The following is a 24,127-nucleotide window of genomic DNA, read 5'->3' as shown; positions in this document are numbered from 1 at the left end:
TGAATGATCTCGCCATTTTTTTTCCCTAGCTGATGCTTCAGTCTCAGGGGAATCACTTTGCAATATGCTAGATTTTGTTTTATCAAATTTCTAAGCTCTGAAAATGTCTGTGGTCCAAGGATCACATAGTACATCATTGGCATGGAGCAGTCAATGAATATTGCAGAAAGTGAGACAAGGGACATCTCTCAATCTAGTGAGCTGGGATTCAATTGAGGCTGGGAGCTTTTCAGCTAATTCAGTGTTGATTTCCAAGTATTAAGGTTCCTTCCCCTCTTGACATTTCAAAGCCTTTGAACCCCAGCTTGCCTGGGCCTCTGCTTTATTGGTAGCTATCGTTCGCTAAGTAGCTTGAAATGGAGGGCTCCAGCTTTGATGTTGTCAAACACTGGGCCTCTGGGATTTGGAAGGTTAATTTTTATAAATATTTAAACTCCTCCACTAAGCTTTCTCATTTATAGTCAATTGCTATGGAAGACCAGAGTCAGAGCTCTTGGCTCTGCAATCCGGTCAGACAATTTATTATCTACGGTTCCACCTTCCAGTCGCATTCGTGATTGTTTAATGTTCGGATGCGCCCTGCATAGGATGCCCACATGAGATAGGGCCTGCCTCTGGGGGCCTCTGCTCTACTAGACTACTGGAAAGTCTGAAAGCTTTTTATTTTACAGCATAGTTCTGGAAAGCAGTGGAGGGCTGGGCAAAAATAGAGCCCAGATGTGGGAATCCTAGGGCCTGGGTTCCAATCCTGATTTTCTGCTTACCCCTTGTGTGACTTTGGGCAACTGAACTGAACCTTTTGCATGCATGCGTACACACACACTGGTCCCTGTCTTCTGAGACCTTATGTATTTACCCATTCATACATTTCACCAATGACTTTTAACTGAACGTGTCCTTGTCTTCTGAGACCTTATGTATTTATCTATCCATATGTTTCACTGGTAGCTTTAATGCATTATAGCTTTTGCTGATAATATCATTTTGTGGAAAGTTAGACACTGGAAGTAGACGTTAACAACATTTCAATAACATGTCTGGTGATTAGACTTTATAAGTTAACCTCTCTGGGTCTCATCATGGTCTTGGACTCAATGGCCTTTGAGATCAATCAAGTCAACATGTATTTCTTAAGGCACTCTGCACAGTGAGACACAAAGATAGATCCAAAGAGTCCCACCTCTCAAAGAGTTCCCAGTTTAAGGGGAAGAAACCATGAAAGCAATGAGATCGAAAAAAGCTCAATGCCAGGTAAATTGGGGATTTTCTCAGAAAGAAAAGACCAGATTAAGGGGCACTAGAAAAGACTTCTCTTTGAAAATGTAGGATTTTAGCTGAGACTTGAAGGAAGCCCAAGAATCTGGAAGGTTGTTGTTCATCAGAAGAAATGTCTGGAGGAGGGAGGTGGAGGGTCCCAGGAGAGGAACAACCAAGGGGCCAATGCCATGTCCCCAAAAGTACAAGGAAGGGAGTAAGATGTTAAGAGATTAGAAGGTTCAGGAGGGACAAGGCTCTGATGGGCTACAAAAGCCCAACAGAGGATTGACCTTTGATCTTGGAAGTCTATGTAATTTGGCCCAACCTGTGTGTTTGGAAGATCAATTTGAAAGTTGAGTGGCTGATAAATTATAGTGGGAAGAGAATAGTCCAGGCAAGAGGTGACGAAAGCTTGTATCAGGAGGAGAACAGTGATGGAAGAAAAGAATCATATGTGAAAGTATAATAATCTCATTTTATCTTCAGAGCAATCCTGCTAAGTAGGGGCTGTTATGATTCTCATTTTACAATTGAGGAAACTGAGGCAGGTAGACATAAAGTGACTTGCCCAGGGTCACACAGCTAATAGCTATCTGAGTCCAGATTTGAACTCCAGTCTTCCTGACTCGAGGTCCCGTGCCCTTTCCTTTGCACCTAACTGCCTCTGAAGATAAGAGTATAATGAAGCTGAAGACAATGAAGAAAATAATCATAGGTAGAATTTTCATAGTGTCTTAAAGTTCACCCTATTTGATCCTCAGAAGAACCCTATGAAGGAGGCATTTTATCGCTATTCACCTTTTATCTGAAGTTGAATTTGAACTCAGGTTTTCCCAGACCTGAGCTCCAGTTCTCTTTCCTTTTTGCCATGAAGCTACCTCTGAAAAAAAAGAATAAAGTGAAATCAAAGATAAATGATGATGGTAGCTAGCATTTGCATAGTCCCTTAAGGTTCCCAAGCCCTATTTTTATTATTCCCACTTTACAAGTAAGAAAACAGCTGAGAAGGACAATGATTTACTCAAGGTCCCTCTGCACTGGAAATGTCAGAATCAAGAATGGAACCCTAGTCTTCATGGTCCCACATTTTACTTCTGCTTGACCAGTCCTGGGGGAGATCAGCAAGAATTCTATTGTGCCTGAAATCCCAGATGGTTGGGGATGCTTTAAGGGATTATTTACATAGACTGAGACTTCTGAATTGGCCCAATATATTTTCAACAATTGCTGGTTAAATTACTTGAAACTAGAAATAAAAAAAAAACCCTATTCTTGCTGGAAGCAAGGAGCTTTTTCAAAAGCTTTCAAACAATACTTCTATTTCTAAGTCTTCCTGAAAAATCTCTTTAAACTGAAGCTTTCCCTTGAGGCCTCAAATAGCCAGTCATGTATTATCCCAAATAGGAGAGAGCATCTGCTAAGCCCTTGGGTTTTGATCACTGTTCTCCCAAGCTCCTTGTTTTAAAGTCTTTGCAAAGAAGGACAAATCCCCCCAGTCTATCTTTTATGAAGGCTTGTGTGTTTTAGCCCCCCACACACACATCTTGTTTTTCTTTTCAATAGGGGCAGGAGCTATAACTCAGACACAGTGTCCCTTGTAACAGAAAAATCAAATGTCACTTAAAAAGATTCCACTGAATAAGCATCATCCACATCTGTGGCTCAGCCTGGCCTCTGTCCCCTTTCCCTTTGAACCCAGCTAATTGTTCACTGTGAAATCTCTCCCATCCTTTCCTATTAACTGAGTAGATAGGGATTTAGTGGTCAAAGGAACCTGAGGAGCGACCCTACTTCCCATCCCAGGAGATGATGGAGCTTGCCCAAAGTCACAAAGGTAGGACCTGTATCCAGTTACTCTGCCTATAAACCTTGGGTCCTCTATGTCATAATAACATCTGTGAATGCATTCTTCTTATTTGATTTTCCTTCTCTGAAATAGCATGGTCACACAGGGTACGCCAGACTTAATATTTGGGGATTTGCTTGTCTCTCTGCCTCCCAAGTGACCAGAGTTGACATTTCTTCAGTTCTACAATGAAATTGTCTTGACTTACTCCATAGAACTCTACAGAATGACAGAACTAGAATCATGATAAAAGTTACATGTGACAAAGCTTTAGACTCAGTATTAGGGAGAGCCTCCTAGAAATGAGTTAGGTAATCATGAACCCATGCTTTAGATCACCAGTCTCCAAGAGCGTGCCACTGACAGTCTTAGTAGTTGGGCAATGCCAGGCCAAGAGTGAGAAAGACCTGAGGTCACATGTGGCTTCAGTCTTCCTAGCTGGATAACTCAGCCAAGGGACTTAACCTCTGAATGCCTCAGTTTCTTCAATTATAAAATGGGGATACCAACAGCACCTGTTTACAGAGATTAAATGAGATCATATTTGCAAAGCCTCTCACACAATAGGTGCTATAGAAATAATATTTCCTTCCCCACTCCAGACTATGACATCCAAGATTCAATAAACATGCAGTGAATTGTTTGAAATAACACAATCACATGTAAGAGTCTCATAACTTGTCTGCTGTAATCCTGGAGACAATAGAACATGGTGCTCTGAACGAGTAATTGTTTTAGAATCAGTGCTGTGTATTATTTTCAACCAGCTGAAAAAGTGAATCTGGCATAAAAGAAAAATGTTTCACTTAAAAAAATAGCCCATTAGCTATCAATAAAGTATAACATCATCTTCGATTCATAGTGATCCTCTTGTCTGGTAATGGACAAGAAACGATCATAGACAACTAATTGTACTTGGAACTTATAACACATACTAATGGTGCCATTCTCTTAAAAGTATATGTAGCCCTGTACTATTTTTAAATTTTATTTTAAACTGCCCTTGTGAAGTGGGAATGTGACTTATTCCCTTTTCCAGAGCTAATGAGTAACAAACTTTGTAATATATGCTAATCTCCAAACCCAGTTCACTAGCCCCTGGCCTTAGGGTCTCTTAGAAATGGGAGAATCAAGTTCTCTAAAAAAAAAGTTAGTTGGTTTGTGATGACTACAGTGATTCAGAATTTGTCCTAACAAAGATGGATAAGCTAAAGCTCATCATTAGAGTTTGGCATTGGAAGGAAGTGTAGACATTTCCTGAACAAACACCATACTCACCATAATAGGACCAGAACATTAGTCTAACCTTAGATCTAACACCACTCATTAGGCAGCCCATTCCATCTTGGGATTTCCTCTTAACACTGACTTCTTTCTTGTGGTGAACTCAAATCTACTTTCAGGTAGTATCTAAGGCAACTGGGTGTCACAATGGACAGACTGCTGAGCCTGGAAAGTAAGACTGAGTTCAAAGTTGACTTCAGGCACTAACTGATTGACCTTGGGCAAGTCACCTAACCTCCAGCTGCCTCCGTTTCATCAACTGTGAAATAAGACTAATAATGACCCTTCCGCCCAGGGTTGTTGGGAGGATGGAATAAGGCCATATTTGCAAGGCGCTTGGCACAGCTCCTAGTTCACTCTGCGCTCAGAATAGTTAATGCTTTTTATTGTTGTTATTATCATAGCTGTTGTCTGGGTTAAATGACTTGATTTGGTCAAGGGCAACTGTGTCTTCTCTTACTAGTCCCTTCTTTGTCTTGGGTAGTAATTTCCCTTGAATCATTGTGGCTACATCATCTCTAATGCAAAGGCTTTAGATTTGTTTTCCTTGGCCTTTTCCCCCAGCATAATACTATTATCTACCATATCCAAAGCACTGTATTAGACACTAATTGATGGTCATAGGCCATTTACTCTGTCTGAACTTCATTTCCACATCCGTTAAATGGGCATATTAATGCATGGTATACCTGTTGCACATGGCCTAGTTGTGCTCAACCTATGGTAGAACATTCCGGGCTCATATCGGTCTGATCAGCCATCATCGGACACTCTGTAACTTGTTTCTAATATACTGATGCCACTTCCAATAATGAAGGACAAGAACCAACCACCTGTTCCACAATTGCTATCATTGGGATCAAATGAGATGATGGATTTAAAACACATCAGAAACCTTAAAACTCTACACAAATGGCATTTATTACTTAGCAAAAGAGCATTTTATATACAACTTATGTGTTTATTGTAAACCTGGTGTCATTTTTTACAATATGAATGCTAACAGATGATGGTATGTATTTTTAATAGGAAAATATTGTTTAAATGTAACAAAATCTATGTAATCCTCTGATATAATGGTTGCTGATCAGGGAGGGAAAGAAAGAAAGAAAGAAAGAAAGAAAGAAAGAAAGAAAGAAAGAAAGGAAGGAAGGAAGGAAGGAAGGAAGGAAGGAAGGAAGGAAGGAAGGAAGGAAGGAAGGAAGGAAGGAAGGAAGGAAGGAAGGAAGGAAGGAAGGAAGGAAAAGAAAGAAAGAGAAAGAAAGAGAGAGAAAGAGAGAGAAAGAATGAACATCTTAATAGTCTTCCATTAAAATGTTTTAAAAATCAAAATAATTAAACAAAAGCATTGGCATAGAGTATACTGGAGAAAGTATTTTTTTAAAAAACCATAGTCAAACAGGAAAAAATGCAAAAAGAAAAAAAAATAGACCCTACATCTCTTCAAATCATTTGATTCTTTTCTTTCTTTTTTTCCAGCCAAACTTCAAGTTGTCTAGTCTCCAATCCTAAATTCTTGTCTTCCCACACAAATCTTAAAAAGCTTCCCACACAACCTGACTTCTGACCTTCCCACTCAACTGACTGCTCTCTACACAATGATCAGTGATATCTTTCTTAACTGGCAGATTCAACGGTCTTCTCTGTCTTCCTTCCTCTTCACCACCCCACAGTAATGGATTATGTAGACTACCCTTTTCTCCAAAATGTCTTTTTTAGTTTCATTTTTATTCTCAGCACTTAGCACAGTATCTGTCATAAAACTAGGGTTTAATAAAGATTTGTTGACTTACTTATTGTTAATTAAAGAGTCTCTCTACCTTAGACTTTGGGGTTCCTCTTCTCTTCTGGTTTTCCTACCCATCTGACCCTGTCCACTTCTGCTGCTTTGCTAAAGCACCATCTTTTCCCCTCTCCCTATGCCTGAATTAATTCCAGAGCATTCTCCTGGGTCCTCTTCTCTTCATATTCTATGTTCTCCTGCTTGCTTGACTCATTAGCTTCCACTGGTTCTTGGTTTTTGTTGCCTTCTCTCTGTTCACACAGCTATCACACTAGTTCCAGTTTTCATTCTCTTTGTCCCAGATTACGGGGATGGTAAACCTTGAAATTCTCTTTCTTGCTTAAAGATTTTACCTAATTCCCTCTCTGAATAGTTGCCAAATGATATTTTTCTAGCAGAAATCTTACCATTTCATTCTACTACTCAAGAAGTTTCCGTGGCTCCCTACTGCTTGCGGGATTATATACAGCCTTCTCAGATTTCCATGCAAAGATGCAGCTGCAGCTTCATTCACATATTCTAGGCTCCAGCCAAACTGGTCCATTTGCTGTCCTTAAACTCAGTATTCCATCCCCTGATTCTGTCCCAGACTTCTTTACATCCCATTTAGGACACTCCCTTCTAATTCCACATTTAGGATCTCTGTCTTCTATAGTTCAAATACTACCCCACAGAGGAAGCCCATCTTCATTCTCCCCTTGATGCTTGTACCCTTCCCTCAATGAGTTATTCATATTCATTATATATTTAATTTTCTATGTGCAGGTGGCTTTTCCTCAATAGAATGTAAGCTCCTTGAGGGCAGGGATTTTTTTCCCTTGTTTCCCCAGCACCAACATATTGCCTAGAACATAACAGACTCCTGAAAAAAAATCCTCCTATCACAGATATATGAAGCTAGAAAGCCTGATACTGTAAAATCAATGGAGATGGTCCATTTTCCTGCCTAAAGTCCCTGAGGGCAGCGGCTATTTTCTTTTTTTACCTTTGTATCATCAGTTCCTGAAGCGCCTTGACCAGAAGAAGAGTTTGATCGATGCTTGTTGAATTGAATAAAAACTGCTTTGACTCAACTAGAACATTGTGTTTTGAGTCCCTATGTCTTGTTACTTTGTTCCATATTATGACATATTCCTTCCCTTTGGAAAGCATCGGATTGGAATATCCCCCATTCCATTTGTGTTCAAAATGCTCATGCAGACGTCATTACAATTTGATGCCACATGTACACCTATATGTGCAGTTAATCAAAATTCTTCTTTTTTTTTTAAAGGAGCCCTCCGCTTCCTGACAAAAAAAAATGTGCGTCCAAGTGGTCCCATCCTAGAAGTCTGCAGAGACAGGAATAACTAGCAAGTAGATACTCAATTATTTCTCTACCCTTTAGTGTGTAGAATGCTGTCCTGTTCTGGCAGTGGGAGTCTCTCACTAATCAAGCAATCAGTAAACATTTATTATAAATACCTACTACGTTCACCAAGGTCTGTCAGTGACCCACATTCAGCCCTGGAATCTTGAATTGGTACTAGCCACTGCTGGGTGACCATACACCACAGCTTTCAATCAATTAGGGAGAAAATGTCCAGAAGGAATTTTAGGAAACATCTCATATCAATAATGATTTGGGTCTTTAAAGTGTGTTGCTATAGGATGCTTTTTTTGGTCATTTCTCGTGCCTAGATCAATATATGTATATGTCTTACTGAAGAGAGTAAATGAATGTCCCTGTATTGCTTGAAAACTTTAATTATAATATAAAGCTTTAAAATAAGCCCAAGATCCTTGAGCAGAAATGGTTTTATGAAAGTGTTTTCTATTTGAATCAAATCCAATCTCTTTGAAAGGTTACATTTCTTAAATTCCGAGAAGCTGCTAGCTCTGGAGGATTTTTCTTTTCAATGCATCAGGACGTCCTGACATTTTCAGGACACCGAATAGGAAGCATTATTTAAAAAAAATACTCCATTTTAATGAATGAGGTGGGTGGGCAGAAGAAAGAATTTTTTTTAAATGGAAAGAGATAAACAAAGAAATTTATGTGGTAAGGAGAAAGGTCTAAGATCTCATCATATCCTTACTATAAAATTAAAAATAATTTATCCTGAAATGTATTTTGAGGATTATAATCAAATCAGTGAATATTAGATGTGAGAGAAACATGTATTTATCTTACTATCCATAAATAAATATTTCTTCAATATGTACTATGTGCTAAGGCACTGTGCTGAGCTTGGGAAATACAAAAAAGAGGCAAAAGACAGTCCCTAACCTCAAAGAGCTCATAATCTATTGGGGAACTCACTCAATGTTCAAACAATTATGTACATAGGGAATAAATAGGCAATCATCTATTGATATCAGTTCCTTTCTTTGAAAGATAATGAAGGGGTGGCTAGGTGGCTCAGTGGATAAAGCACCAGCCCTGGAGTCAGGAGTACCTGGGTTCAAATCCGGTCTCAGACACTTAATAATTACCTAGCTATGTGGCCTTGGGCAAGCCACTTAACCCCATTTGCCTTTCAAAAACCTAAAAAAAAGATAATGAAATCAAATCCCCTGGGTAGTAACTTTAGATTCAATGATAACTTTGATGACTACTTTAAAAAAACTGTCAATTTTGAAAACAGTGTTGTAAATTCCACACAAGAATCATCTACTTAGTTAAGATTTAAAGATCATTTCATCTAACTCACTCATTTTTTTAGACAAGGAAAAGAGATCTGAATCCAGACCCCGTGACTCTTAACTCAAGCATTCTCTTCCCTATGCCATCATATCTCATTGATAAAGATGATGGTGGTACAGATAAGAAAAGAGCTGCATTATTAAACAACCATAGACAACTTCCTTATCATTTGAAACTAAATCATTTTAAGTAGTACAAGCACCTATAATTATAAATTCTTATTTCTTGCTGAATTTTGGCAAAACACCAAAACATCAGGGTTTAAAAGGTCTTTGCCAGTCATCTCTCCCAATGTTCACATTTTTAGATCAGAAAATGAGGGCACAGAAAAGCAAAATTGCTTTCCCAAAATCACACAGTAAATGATCTATCTTCTCAAAATCCAGATTTCTTTTCCATCAATTCATATTTCATAAATCACTCATCAGTAAGAAATATGTTAGGCACCTAATATAACATACAAGCATTATTATTATTATTATGATTATACAACATCCTGGGGAATATAAAGAAAGTCAAAAGATGGTTCTTCCTGTCTAAGAGTGCATGATCTAATGGGGGAGACAACTGTGTTCAAGAAATAAACAGGTTAAATTGAAGACAATCAATTGAGGGCAGATATTAACATTAAAGCAGATCAAGAAAGGCTTCCTGGAAAGTAAGATTAAAGACCGGCATAGAAACGGTTGCCCCAGTGCTTTTCTCTAGACTTGCACATGTGAAGGCCAGCTGAAGGTCACTATTTTATCCAACACGTATGTGATAAAATAACAAAATGGTTTGATCAACAGCACGTCCAAGTCAATTTTTAACTTCTTCCAAATGTCATCCTTAGATCTTAGTGAGAATCATATTTTAGAGTGAATAAAATAAACACACAGCTAGATTCTTTCCACTGGCTAAGGCTAGGTTGTTATGGACTTTCAGATTGCCCATTCATAGGAAAGTTCTCTCCGATTGCCTGGCAACCATTCATTCAATCATCCAGCCTCCCAATAGTTATTGTGAACCTACAATGTACTTAGGAACTGCTGAAAAGTCTAGTGAATATCATGACAAGCAAGGCTTTTTTTGACCTTCCCTCCTTCTTCCCTTCTTTGTTCCCTTCCTTGACCCGTCCCTGACTTCCTTCTTTCCTCCCTCCCTCCCTTTGCTCATTGTCTGTCCAGTATACTTTGTAATGGTTGAGCAGTAGAACTGCATAGTAAACAAATCGATGGACTTTGAATTTAGAAGCCCTATGTCATCTCCTAATGCCCATACCTTTGTGTGATTATGGGCAAATGACTTACCTTCCTGGGCTTGTTTCCTTGTTTATAAACTGAGGATAATAATATCTATATTACCTATCTGACCAGGTTTTTGGGAGAATGAAATTAGACAATAGACAGAATGGACACTAGGGACACCTTCAAGTGTGATGTCAGTGTTAACTACATACGCTGGGCTTTTGTGGTGGGGGGCACTTCCCTAGAGACATGGAGTAGACCATCACATACTGAGGACTCCTCCTGCCAACTCTCACCCCAGTGAGACTTGATTGAAATGGTTCTTGAAAGTGAAACACAAATGGTATCATGGAAATATAGCATGGAACATTCCAGAGTTGGGGCAGATAAGGGATGCGAGCCAAGGAGAAAGAGAAAGGAGAGTTTACATCCCAAATCAGCAGTTGACTTTGAGGATAAAAATCTCTGCATGGGATATTTTAAAGAGCCCTGGACCAATATCATAGGACCTGGTTCACGGCCCAATTCTGTAAATCTGAGCTGTGTCACTCATTATTGGGTACCTTCTTTGTATAGGCCTTGCCAGCTCTCTGGCTCCCATGTTTCTCATGTGTAAAAAGATTGAGATTAGTCTAGATTATCTCTGAAGTCTCTTCTTTTCCCATATATGCATAACGTTGTCAATTCTGATTTTGGTTATATGAGTGAGTACCTAAGGACATTTTGGGACTAACTGTTGTCAGTGTCCCCTTTATAGAACTCCATCTGGCCTAGAGGAGCCTGGTTCTCTCTTGAATTATCCTGGGATGGAGGGGAGTGGTTGCCTGATTTTGTTTTCAGTATAAAATAAGAAACTCAGGGACAGCGAAAGGAGACTTTCCATCTTCCGAGTTCTTCCCTCCTGTGACCCACTAGTGACCTGAGTGTTTTCCAGACAACTAAAGGCCAGGGATATGGTTCCATTTAGGTTTTCATGACTTCTACATACATTATGTGAAAATGAACAGATGTATAAATGTCAATCTGTCATCCTATTAGTGAGTATGTATCAGGCTAGATGTGATCCATGGGATTTCTCTAATGGTTCCAAAGGCTCTGTGAGCCTGACATCAAAAGATTCTATTAATGCAAGGAGGAATTTGTTCCCCAGATCAATGATATCATCTATCACTAGCATGATGGAAGTAGTGGCCTTTAGTATGCTGACTGTGAATTTGCTTTTATAATATTCTTAAGCTACATATCAAAACAATTGGTTTTCTTTCTAATGCTATGTAGTTTATTTCATTCATGTAAAAAATTAGTCTGAGTTTTCAAAAGACAGTGAAAGGATCCCATGGCTCGAGTTAGGAAACTATGAGTTATACAATCCCAGATGAGAAAACTTGTATCTATCCTACCCTTTATACTCGGTGAGATGCCCAATTTGAGACCAGAAGAGCTAACAAATAGCTAATAATAGCTAACATTGAGGTAGCCCTCCTCAAGTACCAGCCTCTGCTAAGCACTTTACAATTATTCTTTCATTTGCTCTTCACAACAATCCTGGGAGGGACTGCTATTAATATAGCTTCATTTTACAGATGAGGAAACTAGGATAGAAAAAAGTTAGTAATTTACTTAAGGTCACATAAGTAAGGCAAAGTAGAATCTGTGAGTTAGAATATTCACATGAGATCTACAGGGTCTGAAGAAGGGAAAAAGAGAATATGCAATTATCACAAACAGAGATAAAATTGGAGGTAGAAATGTAGATCTGGGTCACAGAATTCCAGAATCACAGGATCCCAATGCTTAAAGGAACTTTAGAAATGATCAAATCCAATGTGTATCAAAATCTGGATCTCTCTTTAAAAATTTCAAAAGATAGTCACTCAGTTTTTAACTATTTCTAGTGATGAGAAACCAGCTTTCTCTTATGAAAACCTCTTCTCCATCTTGGATAGCTCTAATTGACAAGAAACTATCAGTGGTACCAGCTTCTCTTTAGTTACTGCCTATACTTCATTCTGCTCTCTGAAGTTAAGTGGAAAAATTCAAATATATTTTCCATATAACAGTTATTCAAAGTCTTGACATTCATGGCCAAGTCCTCCATTAAGTCTTTTCTTCCTGGTGCAATGGAAAACTCATTGGTATTGCCCCCAGCAGACAAGAATAAAATTCAAATCTTTCACTTAATAGCTATGTTTTCTTGGGCTAGTTTCCTTCCCTCAACTATAAAATAAAGACTTTGAACTCCTCTCTCCAAGGGTAAAAGTCTAAAAATCACTGAGATTGTTTCCAGGTAAACTGTTTAGAAGCAATGAGAAAACAGGAAGAAAGGTGAAATGAAGGGTCAGAGATGGCATAAAGAGAACCCACCAAAGGCAGGTGATAATGGAAAACTTAGACCTTATTATATTTATGATCTCCATCTTTTGATTTTTAAAGGTTCATTTAGACCAAACTCAGACTGCTATCTGGGCTCTAATAATTAGGGAAGCTAGTAAATTCAGTTTAATATTGCTTTCATTTTCAGACAAGGGCATTGCCTTAATTTGCCACCATAATCAAAATCAAAAAAGAAAGCAATCAAAGACCACATTCATGATAAATTACTAATGAGGCTTAATTACAAAGAACATTGAGTTCATTCCGACTAAAAGTCTAGAGCTGTTCTACAAGACTTTTTTTTACATGTGGGACCAAGTCTCCTCAGAATTTCTTTTTTACATAATTATCTAAAAAGTGGACAGAGTATAAAGTGTTTCATGTTATGATATTCTGAGAATAGAAGCAGCATGGCATGTTGGGAAGATATCTGGATCAGGAAGGAAGGCATTTGGGTGGGCTCTCTAGACTTTGCTCAAAGTTTCTCCTAAGAAGCAATCATACTATATCAGAATCACAAACTCAGACCAGCCCTCAGAGGCTGTTTCATCTGTGATTATCTGTCTGAATATGTTTATGTAGATTATTGTTTCTTTTCATGCCAAGCATCATTGGCTGAGTGATGTTGTGATGTCCTTTGAATATTGCAAAAATTCTGCCAGCCCTTCAGTAAGCTGTGTGAAGTCACGGTTTGGAATGAATACTAAAATTGTTTACAGCTAAATTCATTCATAGGGTCAGGGTTAATGCATTAGTTGAGTTTTTATATCTCTGCAAAAACTATATTTTCCATAAACTTGTTAGATAAATTCAGGCTACCTCATTCCAAAGAACATTAATTAAGTACCTGCCATATGCAAGGTGCTAGAGATAAAAAAAAGATAATTTCTTCCTTCCATGAAGTTACATTCTGTAGGAGAGGGGAGAACAAAATATCCCCAGATAAATAAATACAGAAGAGATACAAAATAAATGCACTGATTCCATTTTTAAAATTTCTAAATTTATCTTTTGAGAAATTTATTATTTTTATTTAAGTTCCAAATTCTCTCCCTCTTTCCAGCCCTTTACAACACATTAGGAAGTCAAGAATTATGATACTCATTATACAAATGAAGTAATGAAAAACATTTCCATGTTGTATGGGGAGGAGAAAAGCAAGAAAAAAGAAGACAGAAAAAATCTGCTTCAATCTGCACTGAGTCCATCAGAACTCTCTTTGAAAGTTCAGAGCATTTTTCATTTTGCATCAAAATCATGGATCCCTATATTAATCAGAATAGCTAAGCTATCATCACAACACTGCTGTCACTATGTTCATCATTCTCTGGTTCTACTCACTTCACTTTGTATCAGTTTATATAAAGCTTCTGAAGTTTTTCTGAAGCCATCCTCTTTGTCATTTCTTACAGCACAATAGTATTTCATCACAAATCTATACCACAACTATTCCTCAGTTGAAGGAATGCCTCTCAACTGCCAATTCTGTGCTGCCATAAAAATAGATAATACAAATATTTTGTACATGAACATACTTCATTTTTCCCTGATGTCTTTGGGTACCTTTGGATATAGGTCCAAATTTTTATGTGAAATGGTTGGACTCACTTAGAACTCCACTAATAGTGATACAAAGCGATTCTAAGGATCTTACATTTTGCTGGAGTGATACGTTTTTATATGATCTTTCTGTTAGGTTTCTCTGATAGCTCAATATTTCAAGAATATGTTTCCAATAGTTCAGATGAGTGCCCTTCTGTAATACTCTATAATTTAGTAGGTTATCTTAGATTTTGACCAACCTGGTGACAAAACTTCCCTGTTCCTCCATTGACAGAAAGGTGGTCTTTCTCTAATTTAGACCTATGCTCAGGCTTGAGAGAATTTGATATTAAACAGGATAAACTCTAGTGATCTAACCTTCAAGAAATTAATCATCTCCATACAGTTTGCTCTGACAAAGGCTTAGGGGATAAAAAGTTAAGTCTTCCAAATAATTGTGCTTCTAAATTAGTTGTTTGACCATGAATTCTAAAACAATCTAAAAAGTAATGATTAAGTGTTTATTTGGTTCATTGTGTTATGCACTAGAGATCCTCCAATATTCCAAAGGATTTGAGTTCTCACCAATGTGGGTATTCAGTCCAGAGATTCAGTTTGCAACCTATTCAGATAAACCCAGCCTGAGTAACTCGTGCTCATGTCTTACCACCCTAGGAAGGGAAGTAGAGGATTGTCTCCAGTAATCAACATACATGTTAAGGAAGTCAGAGAAATTCATGAAATAAAGGATATAAGCAAAACACAATGCTGGCCCTAATGACTTTATCTTCTAATTGGGAAAGTTTACTACACAGAAATGTGTTAGATTTGTGACCATTTTCTTTCTATTTAGACTTTCTAATTCTATTCATGTGACCATGTATGTGACATAACAAGGTTAAGGTTATAAACAACTAAAGTAAACTAAATTCACATCATTACATATTTCTATCTTAGTTGAAATCTTATAGGCAGGGGGCTGCTAGGTGACAGTAGATAGAGCACCAAGCCAGGAGTCAGAAGGACCTGAGTTCAAGTCCAGCCTCAGACCCTTGATGCATGATAACTGTGTGACCTTGGATAAGTCACTAAACCACAATGCCTCACCAAAAACAATCTTATAGTCAGCAATAACTTGGAGAGCTCGAAAAAGAATACTGCTATTTATCACAAGTGAGGGTCTATTTCCTAGTGCCCTAGTCCTGTGATGAATAGAAATGTATACATAACAGTCAAAGACTGCATCATCTTTTCTATTGGAGATTCTTATAAGGGTTCACCATATTTAATGCCAACCTTTCAGTAAGTTGAATAAAATCAATGGAGACCCTCCTTGTAAACAGTATTTGTAGATAATTCCAATTTGGTTGATTTCCTAGCTATAATTTTTGAAAAAGCTTGCCACCAAATCTTCCCCTCTCTTCCAAAATTGCCTTTTACTGCTTAGAAAACCACTATACTTTCAGTCATATAGGTTCACAAACTCATTGCCATTTTCTTCTCACTCTTACCCAAAATATTTAATCTCTTCTGAAATCTTAAGTTTGTGTATTATTGTATGTCTTTCATAAATATTCCCCCTTTTCTCCACACACCTTGGTTCAAACCCTCATCACCTCACATCATCACTTTGGTTGGTCTCCTTCCCTCAAGTCTCTGCCCATTCCAATTCATCTTCTCCTCAACTGCCAAAATGTAGTTCATCCTCCTATTCAGTAAACCACAGTTGGCTCCCTATTATTTCCAAGAACAAATCTAAAATGTTTTGTTGGCCATTGCCAACCCTTCACACCCTGGCCCCTTCATACCTTTTCGCTCTTCTGCTACAGTAACCCCATACACATGCTCTACAGTGAATCACTTAACTATTCCTCTCACCGGATCTTCCATTTCTTAAGTGTGACTTTTGACTGTTTTGGCCCCATGATGGAATCCTCTCCTTCCTTCCTTCAACCTCCGGGTTTCTCCAGTGTCTTTCAAACCCCACCTCCAATCCCATCTTCTTCAGATCTTTCCAAGGCTCCTGGCAAACAGCATATGCATAAAAAGGACTTGCTGTTGGACTGGTATCAAAATAACTTTGAAAAATTACATCCTCATTAGAATGAAATGTAGGCTATACATTTGAAAGGAAGGAAAACTACGTGTTCTGAGCTCTTATTTAAGGGATCTAAGCCAATGCTGAAAACCTAATCTTGAGCTGCTCATTTTTATTCATTCATCAAGTGAATACTGCCCCCTATTGGTTCTTAAATGGTGCATGTATTGGATATTTTGGATGATGTTCATCCAACATCGCTGATAACAATAGCAACATTTATATAGCACCTATTCTATGCCATGCATTGTTCTAAGAATTTTACAATGATTATCTCACTTGATCTTCACAACCACCCTGGGAAGTACTATTACTATTCCTATTTTACAAATAAAACAAACTGAGGCAAGCAGAGGTGAAGTGACTAGTCCAAGATGACGTGTCTGAGGGCAAATTTGAACTCAGATCTTCCTGCCCCCAAACCAGCATGCTATGCACGTCACCAATGAGCTGTCTCATTTAGATAGTTGCTCCTTATAAATTTCTTAGGACAAGGATTGTTTTTGTCTTTATTTCCTCAACACTTAGTACCTAGCCAGTGCTTAATGATGTTTGTCCTTCATTCTGGAAGAAGACCGTGACATTGGGGAAGTGATGCCATGACAAGCAGATGAATTAGATTTGAGTGAGAGGGGGTGATGTGCTAAGTCACCAGCCTCACTTTCTCCTCCAGAGCCATCTGGGTCCAGTAGCCAGATATGAATCAGGATGACTGGAGATAATCCTGGATGGGAAGCAATCGAGGTTAAATGAATTGCCAAAAGTCACGAACTAGTAAATGTCAAGTGTCTGAGGCTGGATTTGAACTTCTGTCCTCCTGACTTCAAGACCAACCACTGCACCACCTAGCTGCCCCTAGTACGTGCTGAATAAATGCCTGTTGATTGATTTACTATAAAATAAATCTAGACTTAAATTCTAAAACTTTAGAATATGGGACCTGGAAGAGGTCACAGATATAAGGTAGGCAATCCTCTTATTTCAAGGATATGAAGCCCAATGTATACATTTTGTAAACTCTTAGTTTGAGAGGAAAAATAAGAAATTTTAACCTAAAATCATTGAATTGTAGACATTGTAGACATGACCTCAGTCAATGCCCAGTCCAATATTCCCAAATAGGGTATGGCATCTCCAATATAAAGCATCTCCCCAAAGGATTGGGCCATTCAGCCTCTACTTGAAGGCCTCAAATGAACGAAAGTTACCATCCCTTTTTGGCAACTCATAACACAAAGGCAGACGACACTGATAAGGAAGGCTATTAAAAGGAAACAAATATCAAAAAGTGGATTTCACAAACAACTCTGCAAGCACCCTATAAGACCACAAGCTGAGGGCAAGTTAAGATGATTAAATAAGTGTTAAGATTGGTCTAGAAATAATATGCTCTCTAGAAATCATTCCATTATACTAGTTTCAAGTTTAGGGGTTAACTCACTTCAAGTCAGCAAATATTTCTCAAACACCTCTATTATTTATGGGGTTTGCAGTTTAAAAAAAGAATTGAAAACAATATCTCTAAGGTTGAGAGAGTGGTAAAGTTTGTCCAGAGACAATGATGAATTAGCATTTTAATAAAGAATTTTATCAGATTGTTGAACTTTATCCACTATGTCCTTTGGAACTGCGCTACAAAGATGGATATTGGGGAGACTAGGCAGCAAATGGAAGGGAAACCAAGAGAGATTGGGATCAGGACAACACAGTGAAGAGTATATCTAGAAGAATAGACTATCTCAAGCTTACCCATTTCCCCTTTAAAATATGTCACTGCAAAGGGAACATAATAGTTCAGATGTGGCCTAACTAGTGCAGAGTGCAATGAAATTGTCCATCTTTTGATCTGGGCACTGTTCGGCTATTAACAGAACTTCTAATGGTGTCAGTATTTTTAGCAAATATATCCCTCCATCACCTCCTATTATTCTTGTGATCTCCAAAACCCTTAATGGACATGAGCTTTCCTGCATCCTCCATAATGCCAAACAAGAATCTGATCAGCTTCATCTTTACTGAGGCAGGGCAAGTTACAGGGGAAGGAAATTCTATTTAAGTAAGCTAAAAGGCAGTAGTTTCTGGCAAGGTTGTGGCATAGTTTTTTTACCTTCAAAGCTTTAAAAATAAGATAAAAATCCATCTGTCTTATATTGAATTAGAGAACTCTATTTGAAAACAGTACATCTCTGGAGGGAGCTGCTAGCCTTATAAATGATTTCTTGAGACAAATAATAGGGCTGACCTATGTCTTTCCCTTTTTCTTTCATTTTCTTTATTGCCATCATCTCCTTGCCTTCCCTTCACCTTGATTTCTACCAGACTTCCTCAGTCTGTCTTTTCTTAACCTGTCCTTGTAATGCTTTGTGTAACTATTTTATAAAAACTGTTTTCTCTAGCCAGACTTCATTTTGAGCCTCTCAGTGATACCTAGACTCAAGTTTCCTTTTATGTTAGTTTTGCAGCATGGTAAGCCTAACCTGTATTTCATTGTTTCTTTGTTTTTCCACCAGGGCTGTAACTTTTCTGACTGTACACATGAATGAATAACATAAAATGAATTCTTTAAGCTACTGTCATATGCCATGTTGTTTAGAGCTAGGGATACAAATATGAGAACAACAGAAAGAGAGACAAAGAGGCAGGGACAAAAGGACAGAGAGATAAAGAGAGAGAAAGGGGAGAGGAGAGAAAGTCAGAAAGGGGAGAGGGGAGAAAGGGACAAGGGAGGGAGAGAGGGGGAAAAAGAAAAAGAAAGAGAAAGAGAGAAGTAATGAGAGTTTTGTTATGGAGAGATGGAAAGCACAATAGGTAGATGGTGTGACGGTCTGCCTCAATGGATCAATAGCTGGATGGAAAGGGAAGCTGCCGCTTAGACTGATGTCTACTGCCATAAATTTGTAGTGGGAAGTAAATTTGTAGTGAACTAAAGTGACGTTCTTTGCACACACTTAGTCACCAATCAATTGGGCAAGAGTTCCAGAGAAGAATGGTGGAACTTTGTGCAGGACTTAGAGAATGGATTCTGGAAGTCCCAGGTGTGGAGGTGCAGCTGTCAGAAGTGGTGCTGATGAAGAGAAGCATGAGAGAAAGGGCAGGTGGCTGGGGAGATGTTCCAGATGACAGGGTGAGAATGGAGATGAAGTAAGTGGAGGGATTGAAGCTGAATCATGTGACTTCTAAAAAAGTCTTCCTAAATCACCATAGATCACTTCCCTCTTACCTTAGAGCACTCTTCTCCTTGTTTCTATTGGTCAACAAATATTTCTAAAGTGATGGATATGATTTAGGGTTACATCCCATAGCTCCCTCAGGCTTCTCTTCAAGGAAACAAGTCAGATCTCCAGAATGCTGATGATTAGCAGTAAAGGAATTGAGTTGTACCCAATGAGCTTTCAACAATCTGTCTAACCAAAGGTTGACACCCCCCATACTTTATTAGTATGATCAGATTACATGTTATCCTATAGTTTAGTAGTGAACATTGAAAAGCTCACAGTCACTAGAGGAAGCCATTGTTGAAGTAAAAGATGAAATGATTGTGGAAATAAAGTTTGAGTTTCTGAGCATAATAATTTATTAAGCAGTGTGTGACAATTGCCCAACAAATTGGGACCGGTAGCCTTCTTTAACTTTAACCCTGGACCCCAAATATAGGGGGAATCAGCCAAAGCTAAGGAAGACTAGTGGTCCCAATTATTATGCATTACTTCAGAAATTATTATGCTCAAGAGCTCAGAAGTTTGTTTCCTCAGACTTTTCATCTTTCATCTGACATAACATCAAAGATGGGGGAAGAACTCAAGTCCAAGACACTCAAGGAATGGACTTAGGAAGTGGATGTGTTTGGTCTGGAAGAGACTCAGGGAGACCATGACAGAAGTTATTTAAGGAGCAAACTTATTTGGTTTCAAGTTCAAAGTCCTTGACTAGATTAGAACTGGCCCCATCAAGTTCCAATGAGTCTTTAAAGGTCTCAGACAGATGGAGAATGCCATTCAACATATCTGGCACTGCCAGAGGAAGAACAGTCACAGGAGGCTCGGGGACAGAATACAAATGGGAAAATTCAAGAAATAAGGTCTTTAAAAGATGCTGACTGCCCAGCCCAATGGGAAAAAACTGCCCAGGAAACTTCTCTAACTCATACACAGAGATTTTCCATCAATTTACTTTAATTGAACAATCATTTGATAAGCTTGATGAAGTTACAGAGATGAGTATGACATAGCCCCTGCCCTCAAGAAACTTATAGCCTTGGGGGATGGGTAACATAGCTCACCCTCTTCAGAAAGTTTCTGGTTGTTGCCTTCCAACTTGCACTTGCTCTGTGATTCTTGTGCAGCCCTTACCAAAATCTGGATTACTTCTAAGTCTCACCACTCTCATCCATTCCCTATCAATGACTTACCAGAGGAGGGGAGACTCCTCATTATTTCCAGTGAGAGCTCTATTAGCCTCTTTGAGTTTATATTTCCTTAGGCTTCAAATCAAGTCAACAAGAATGCATGAAGCACCTATACTGGCTGCTGGGAACTGAGATGAAATCACTAGCACCACCCCACCTGCTCCCTGGTCTATGCCAACTGATGATTTATTGAACTGCAGCCACCAGCACTGCCATCCGGTCCTGCCTAACCTTCCTTAGTGAGGCTATCCCCACAGATCTGGGCCCAAAAAAGTGAAGCCACCTTAGTTCAATCAAGCAGCTTGAATCTGCTTACTGACTGCTGTGACATGGGGAACACATCCTTCTCTTTCTCTTCCTACTCTGTCACTTCTCCTCCTTCTTTCTTTCCCCCTTCTCCTCCTCCTCCTTTTTTCCTCCTCTTCCTTCTCCTTTTTTTCTTCTTTCCTCTTCCCTTTTGCCTACTATTTTCCCTTCTTCTATTTTTTTCCTTCTTCTTCTTTGTTTCCTCCCCACTGTGATTTCATTGGCATGGAAAACTACTAGTGAAAAATTTTCAACTTCTACAGATCTACAGAGTTGTCTGAGGAACTGAGAGGTTAAGTGACCTATCCAAAGTCACACGGTACTCATCAGAGACAATATTTGAATTCTAGTCCTCCTGCCTTTGAGGCCCACTTCCTTCTCAAACCCTGGGCTTTATTCCTTTACAGTTGGTTCTGTTTTGTATATCTTGACTCCTTTGCCAATCTGGTGAAGTTCAAAGACCTTTCCTCAGAAAAGGTTTTTTTCTACTTCCAAAAATGAAATGCTTAGGATTACAAAGGATATCAATTATATTGAAATATTTTAACAAGGTTTTTAAAAACAAATTAATAGTCACCAGATTAAGAACCCTTGCTTTCAATGATTATTTAGTGGAGATAAAATTCTAAATCTGTGATTTTGTGAAAGCAAAATGCGGCTTTGGGAATAGGTCTTCCTGTTTTCTAAGTTAGATAATAATAGCATCTAACATTTATATGGAACTTTAAGTTTTGCTAAATTCTTTCCAAATGTTATATCATTTGATTATCACAACACTTTGACTCCAAGTCTATCAAATGTCTTCTCTTATGCATAGCTATTAAATAGACAGATAAAGCTTACTATGTGCCAACCCCAGGGAATCCAAATCAAGACCCTGCCTTCAAGATGTTCACAGGCAGCAGTCAAGAACTGAGCATGAAGTCAGGAAGCCTTAAGTTCAAATCCAGCCTCAGATAACTGCTGGCTGTATAACCCTAGTCAAGTCACTTAATCTCTGTATACCTCAGCTTCCTCAGCTATACAATGGGGATCCTAGTACCCCCAACCATTCAAGATTGTTGTCAGGATCAAATGATAATATTTATAAAGTGCTTAGGACAGTGACTGGAATGTTTTGTTGTGACTGTTTTTGTTGAGTTGTTTTGGTCCTGTCCTTTGGGACTCCATTGGCAGTTTCTTCAGTAAAGCTTCTAGAGTAGCTTGCCCTTTCCTTCTCTTGGCATATGGTATAGGCTTCATGCAACTGAGTTCCATCTCTTTTCACCTCATATTTTAATGGGGGGGATAATCCTTAAAGGAGTGCTGCAAAGGGAAGGGCAATCATTATCATCAATATCATGATTGCTAGTCTTTAAGGTTTGCAAAGCATTAAGATAGACAATAGAGAGATAGATACATACATAGCTGGATAGATAGATGCATTCATACACACATACATGGATGGATGAATAGATAGATGATAGATATAGATAGATACACAGAGATAGTAGATAGATGATAGAGATAGAGATAATAGATGATAGAGATAGAAGATAGATAGATGATAGTGATAGATATAGATAGAAGATAGATAAATGATACATATAGATAGATAGGGAGAGAGTTGTAGATGCTCATATATACATGGGGTTGGAAGTATGTATGTATATGCATAAATAAACACTAGCCAGCCACAGACTCCTCATTTAGTCTTCAAAATAACCTTGTGAGGCAGGTAGTATCATTATATACAGTTTATAGATGAGAAAACTGAGGCATAGTTTCTTTGGAGGAAGAGATGGGTGAAATGATTTGCTGTGAGTCACACAGAGTTCATGGAAGACAATTTGTTGAAGCTGCATGGAGGTTTGAGGCCTCAGTAAAACAGGACAAGAGTCCATTCACCAAAGTGAAAGGATCCAGAGTAGAGACTGGGGTTCCAATGGGAGGAGATGAAGATGAAGGTTGCAGAGCAGGCGTAAGGATGTGACAGAGGTGGTATCCCAGAGCAAGGATGCCATCCGGGACAAAGGCAGAGTATACTTTGCTCTGGTTCCTTGATTCAGTATTCCCCTCTTGGAAAATGTAAAGAGGATCTTGATTCATAAATTAAATTGTGTCTGCCTGAGTTCCCAAGAGATCATTTGAAGCTGGACCTTGAAAGGTTAACTTTGGGCGACATTCCCACCTGCTTTTGAATAAAATCAATTCTATTACTGGGAGGATGAAATCCCCAGGCTCAACATATGTCCGAAGACCTATAGTAAGTTACAGCTGTTGAAGGCCCATCTGGCCACTGGGAAACAGGTGTGGTGTGGCCTAGAAGCTCCCCAGGGATTCTTCTGTCCAGTCTGTGCTGCTAGTAAGGGGTAGATTGATTACATCTCCTCTTCCACAGGAGTCTGTGGCTGGCTAGTGTTTAGATGGAGTCAGAAAAAAGAATATAAAATTGAGGCATCTTTGATTAAACTAATCTGTACATGGTGGCAAACAGAGTCTAGAAAGGGAGAAGATAGGTTTCAAGGCAAGATGAGGCTGCAAAATGTGCAGAGAAGTACCCAGAGGGCTCACTTGAGAGGGCCTCTCTGATTATACTAGGTGGTCTCACCCTCTTCTCTCTCTATTCAGTCACAAAGCAGTGGATCTCAGTGGAGGAAGGGGCAGGATTTAGCACTAGCAAGATTTCTGCCTAAATTATTTGTCCTCTTTCCGTCTGATGGCTGAAGATCAATAGATCCTTCTATTAAGATCAAAAATAAATCCCTGTTGAGTATTTAAAGTCTTTCACTACCTATTTTCCAGTCTTATTTTAAATTATTATTTTTGGTAACTCTACAGTCTAGCCTCTTTACCGTTCTTCATATATGGTGGTCAATGTCCTACCTCCATACCTTTGCATTGACTGGGACTGCTACCTGCCTCTTTTCTCCCTGGTACAGAGTAGGCATTTAATAATGCTTGTGGAATGATTTGTATTATTAGTTTAAGGTGAAACTGGTGACAATGTTTAGGAAGAAAGCAAACAAAATGGGAAAGTCAGCCAGCTTTGGAATCAAAGGAGAGTGTTTCAAATCCTGTGTGGCCTTGGACAAGTTGCCTATTCTTTCTGGGACTCAGTTTACTCCTCTATAAAACAGTAGGACTAGACTGGGTGGCCTAAAATGCCCCTCCTCCTCCAGCCTTTAAGCTATGTTCCTATGACCTGGGCATAGATCAATATACAACAAAGAGGGAGACGTGCTGCAAATTATCACTGAGAGCAAATAAAATCGTTACTTGGATTTATTCAGGACTTAGAGTTTGTCCAAGCGCTTTTTCTCAAAATTACCCCAAGCT

The 24,127-nt window shown here is 38.7% G+C and overlaps 1 protein-coding gene across 5 annotated transcripts in view; it reads left to right on the top strand.

Moving 5' to 3' along the window:
• LRRC7 (leucine rich repeat containing 7) overlaps positions 1–24,127 on the top strand; it is a 594,014-nt gene that overhangs the window by 172,787 nt on the left and 397,100 nt on the right. Inside the window, exon 2 of one of the 5 annotated variants that reach the window (XM_074221202.1) lies at positions 7,444–7,526. The exons of the other annotated variants lie outside the window; for them this stretch is intronic. Coding sequence (XP_074077303.1) covers position 7,526 — 1 coding nt within the window. The 5' untranslated portion in view covers positions 7,444–7,525. The remainder of the gene's footprint in view (positions 1–7,443; positions 7,527–24,127) is intronic. 5 annotated transcript variants of the gene reach the window in all.

Source organism: Macrotis lagotis, chromosome 2 (assembly GCF_037893015.1).
Source record: "Macrotis lagotis isolate mMagLag1 chromosome 2, bilby.v1.9.chrom.fasta, whole genome shotgun sequence".
NCBI classification, from domain to species: Eukaryota; Metazoa; Chordata; class Mammalia; order Peramelemorphia; family Peramelidae; genus Macrotis; species Macrotis lagotis.
The sequence above is the reverse complement of the archived record's forward strand: the minus strand, read 5'-3'. Positions and strand labels throughout refer to the sequence as shown.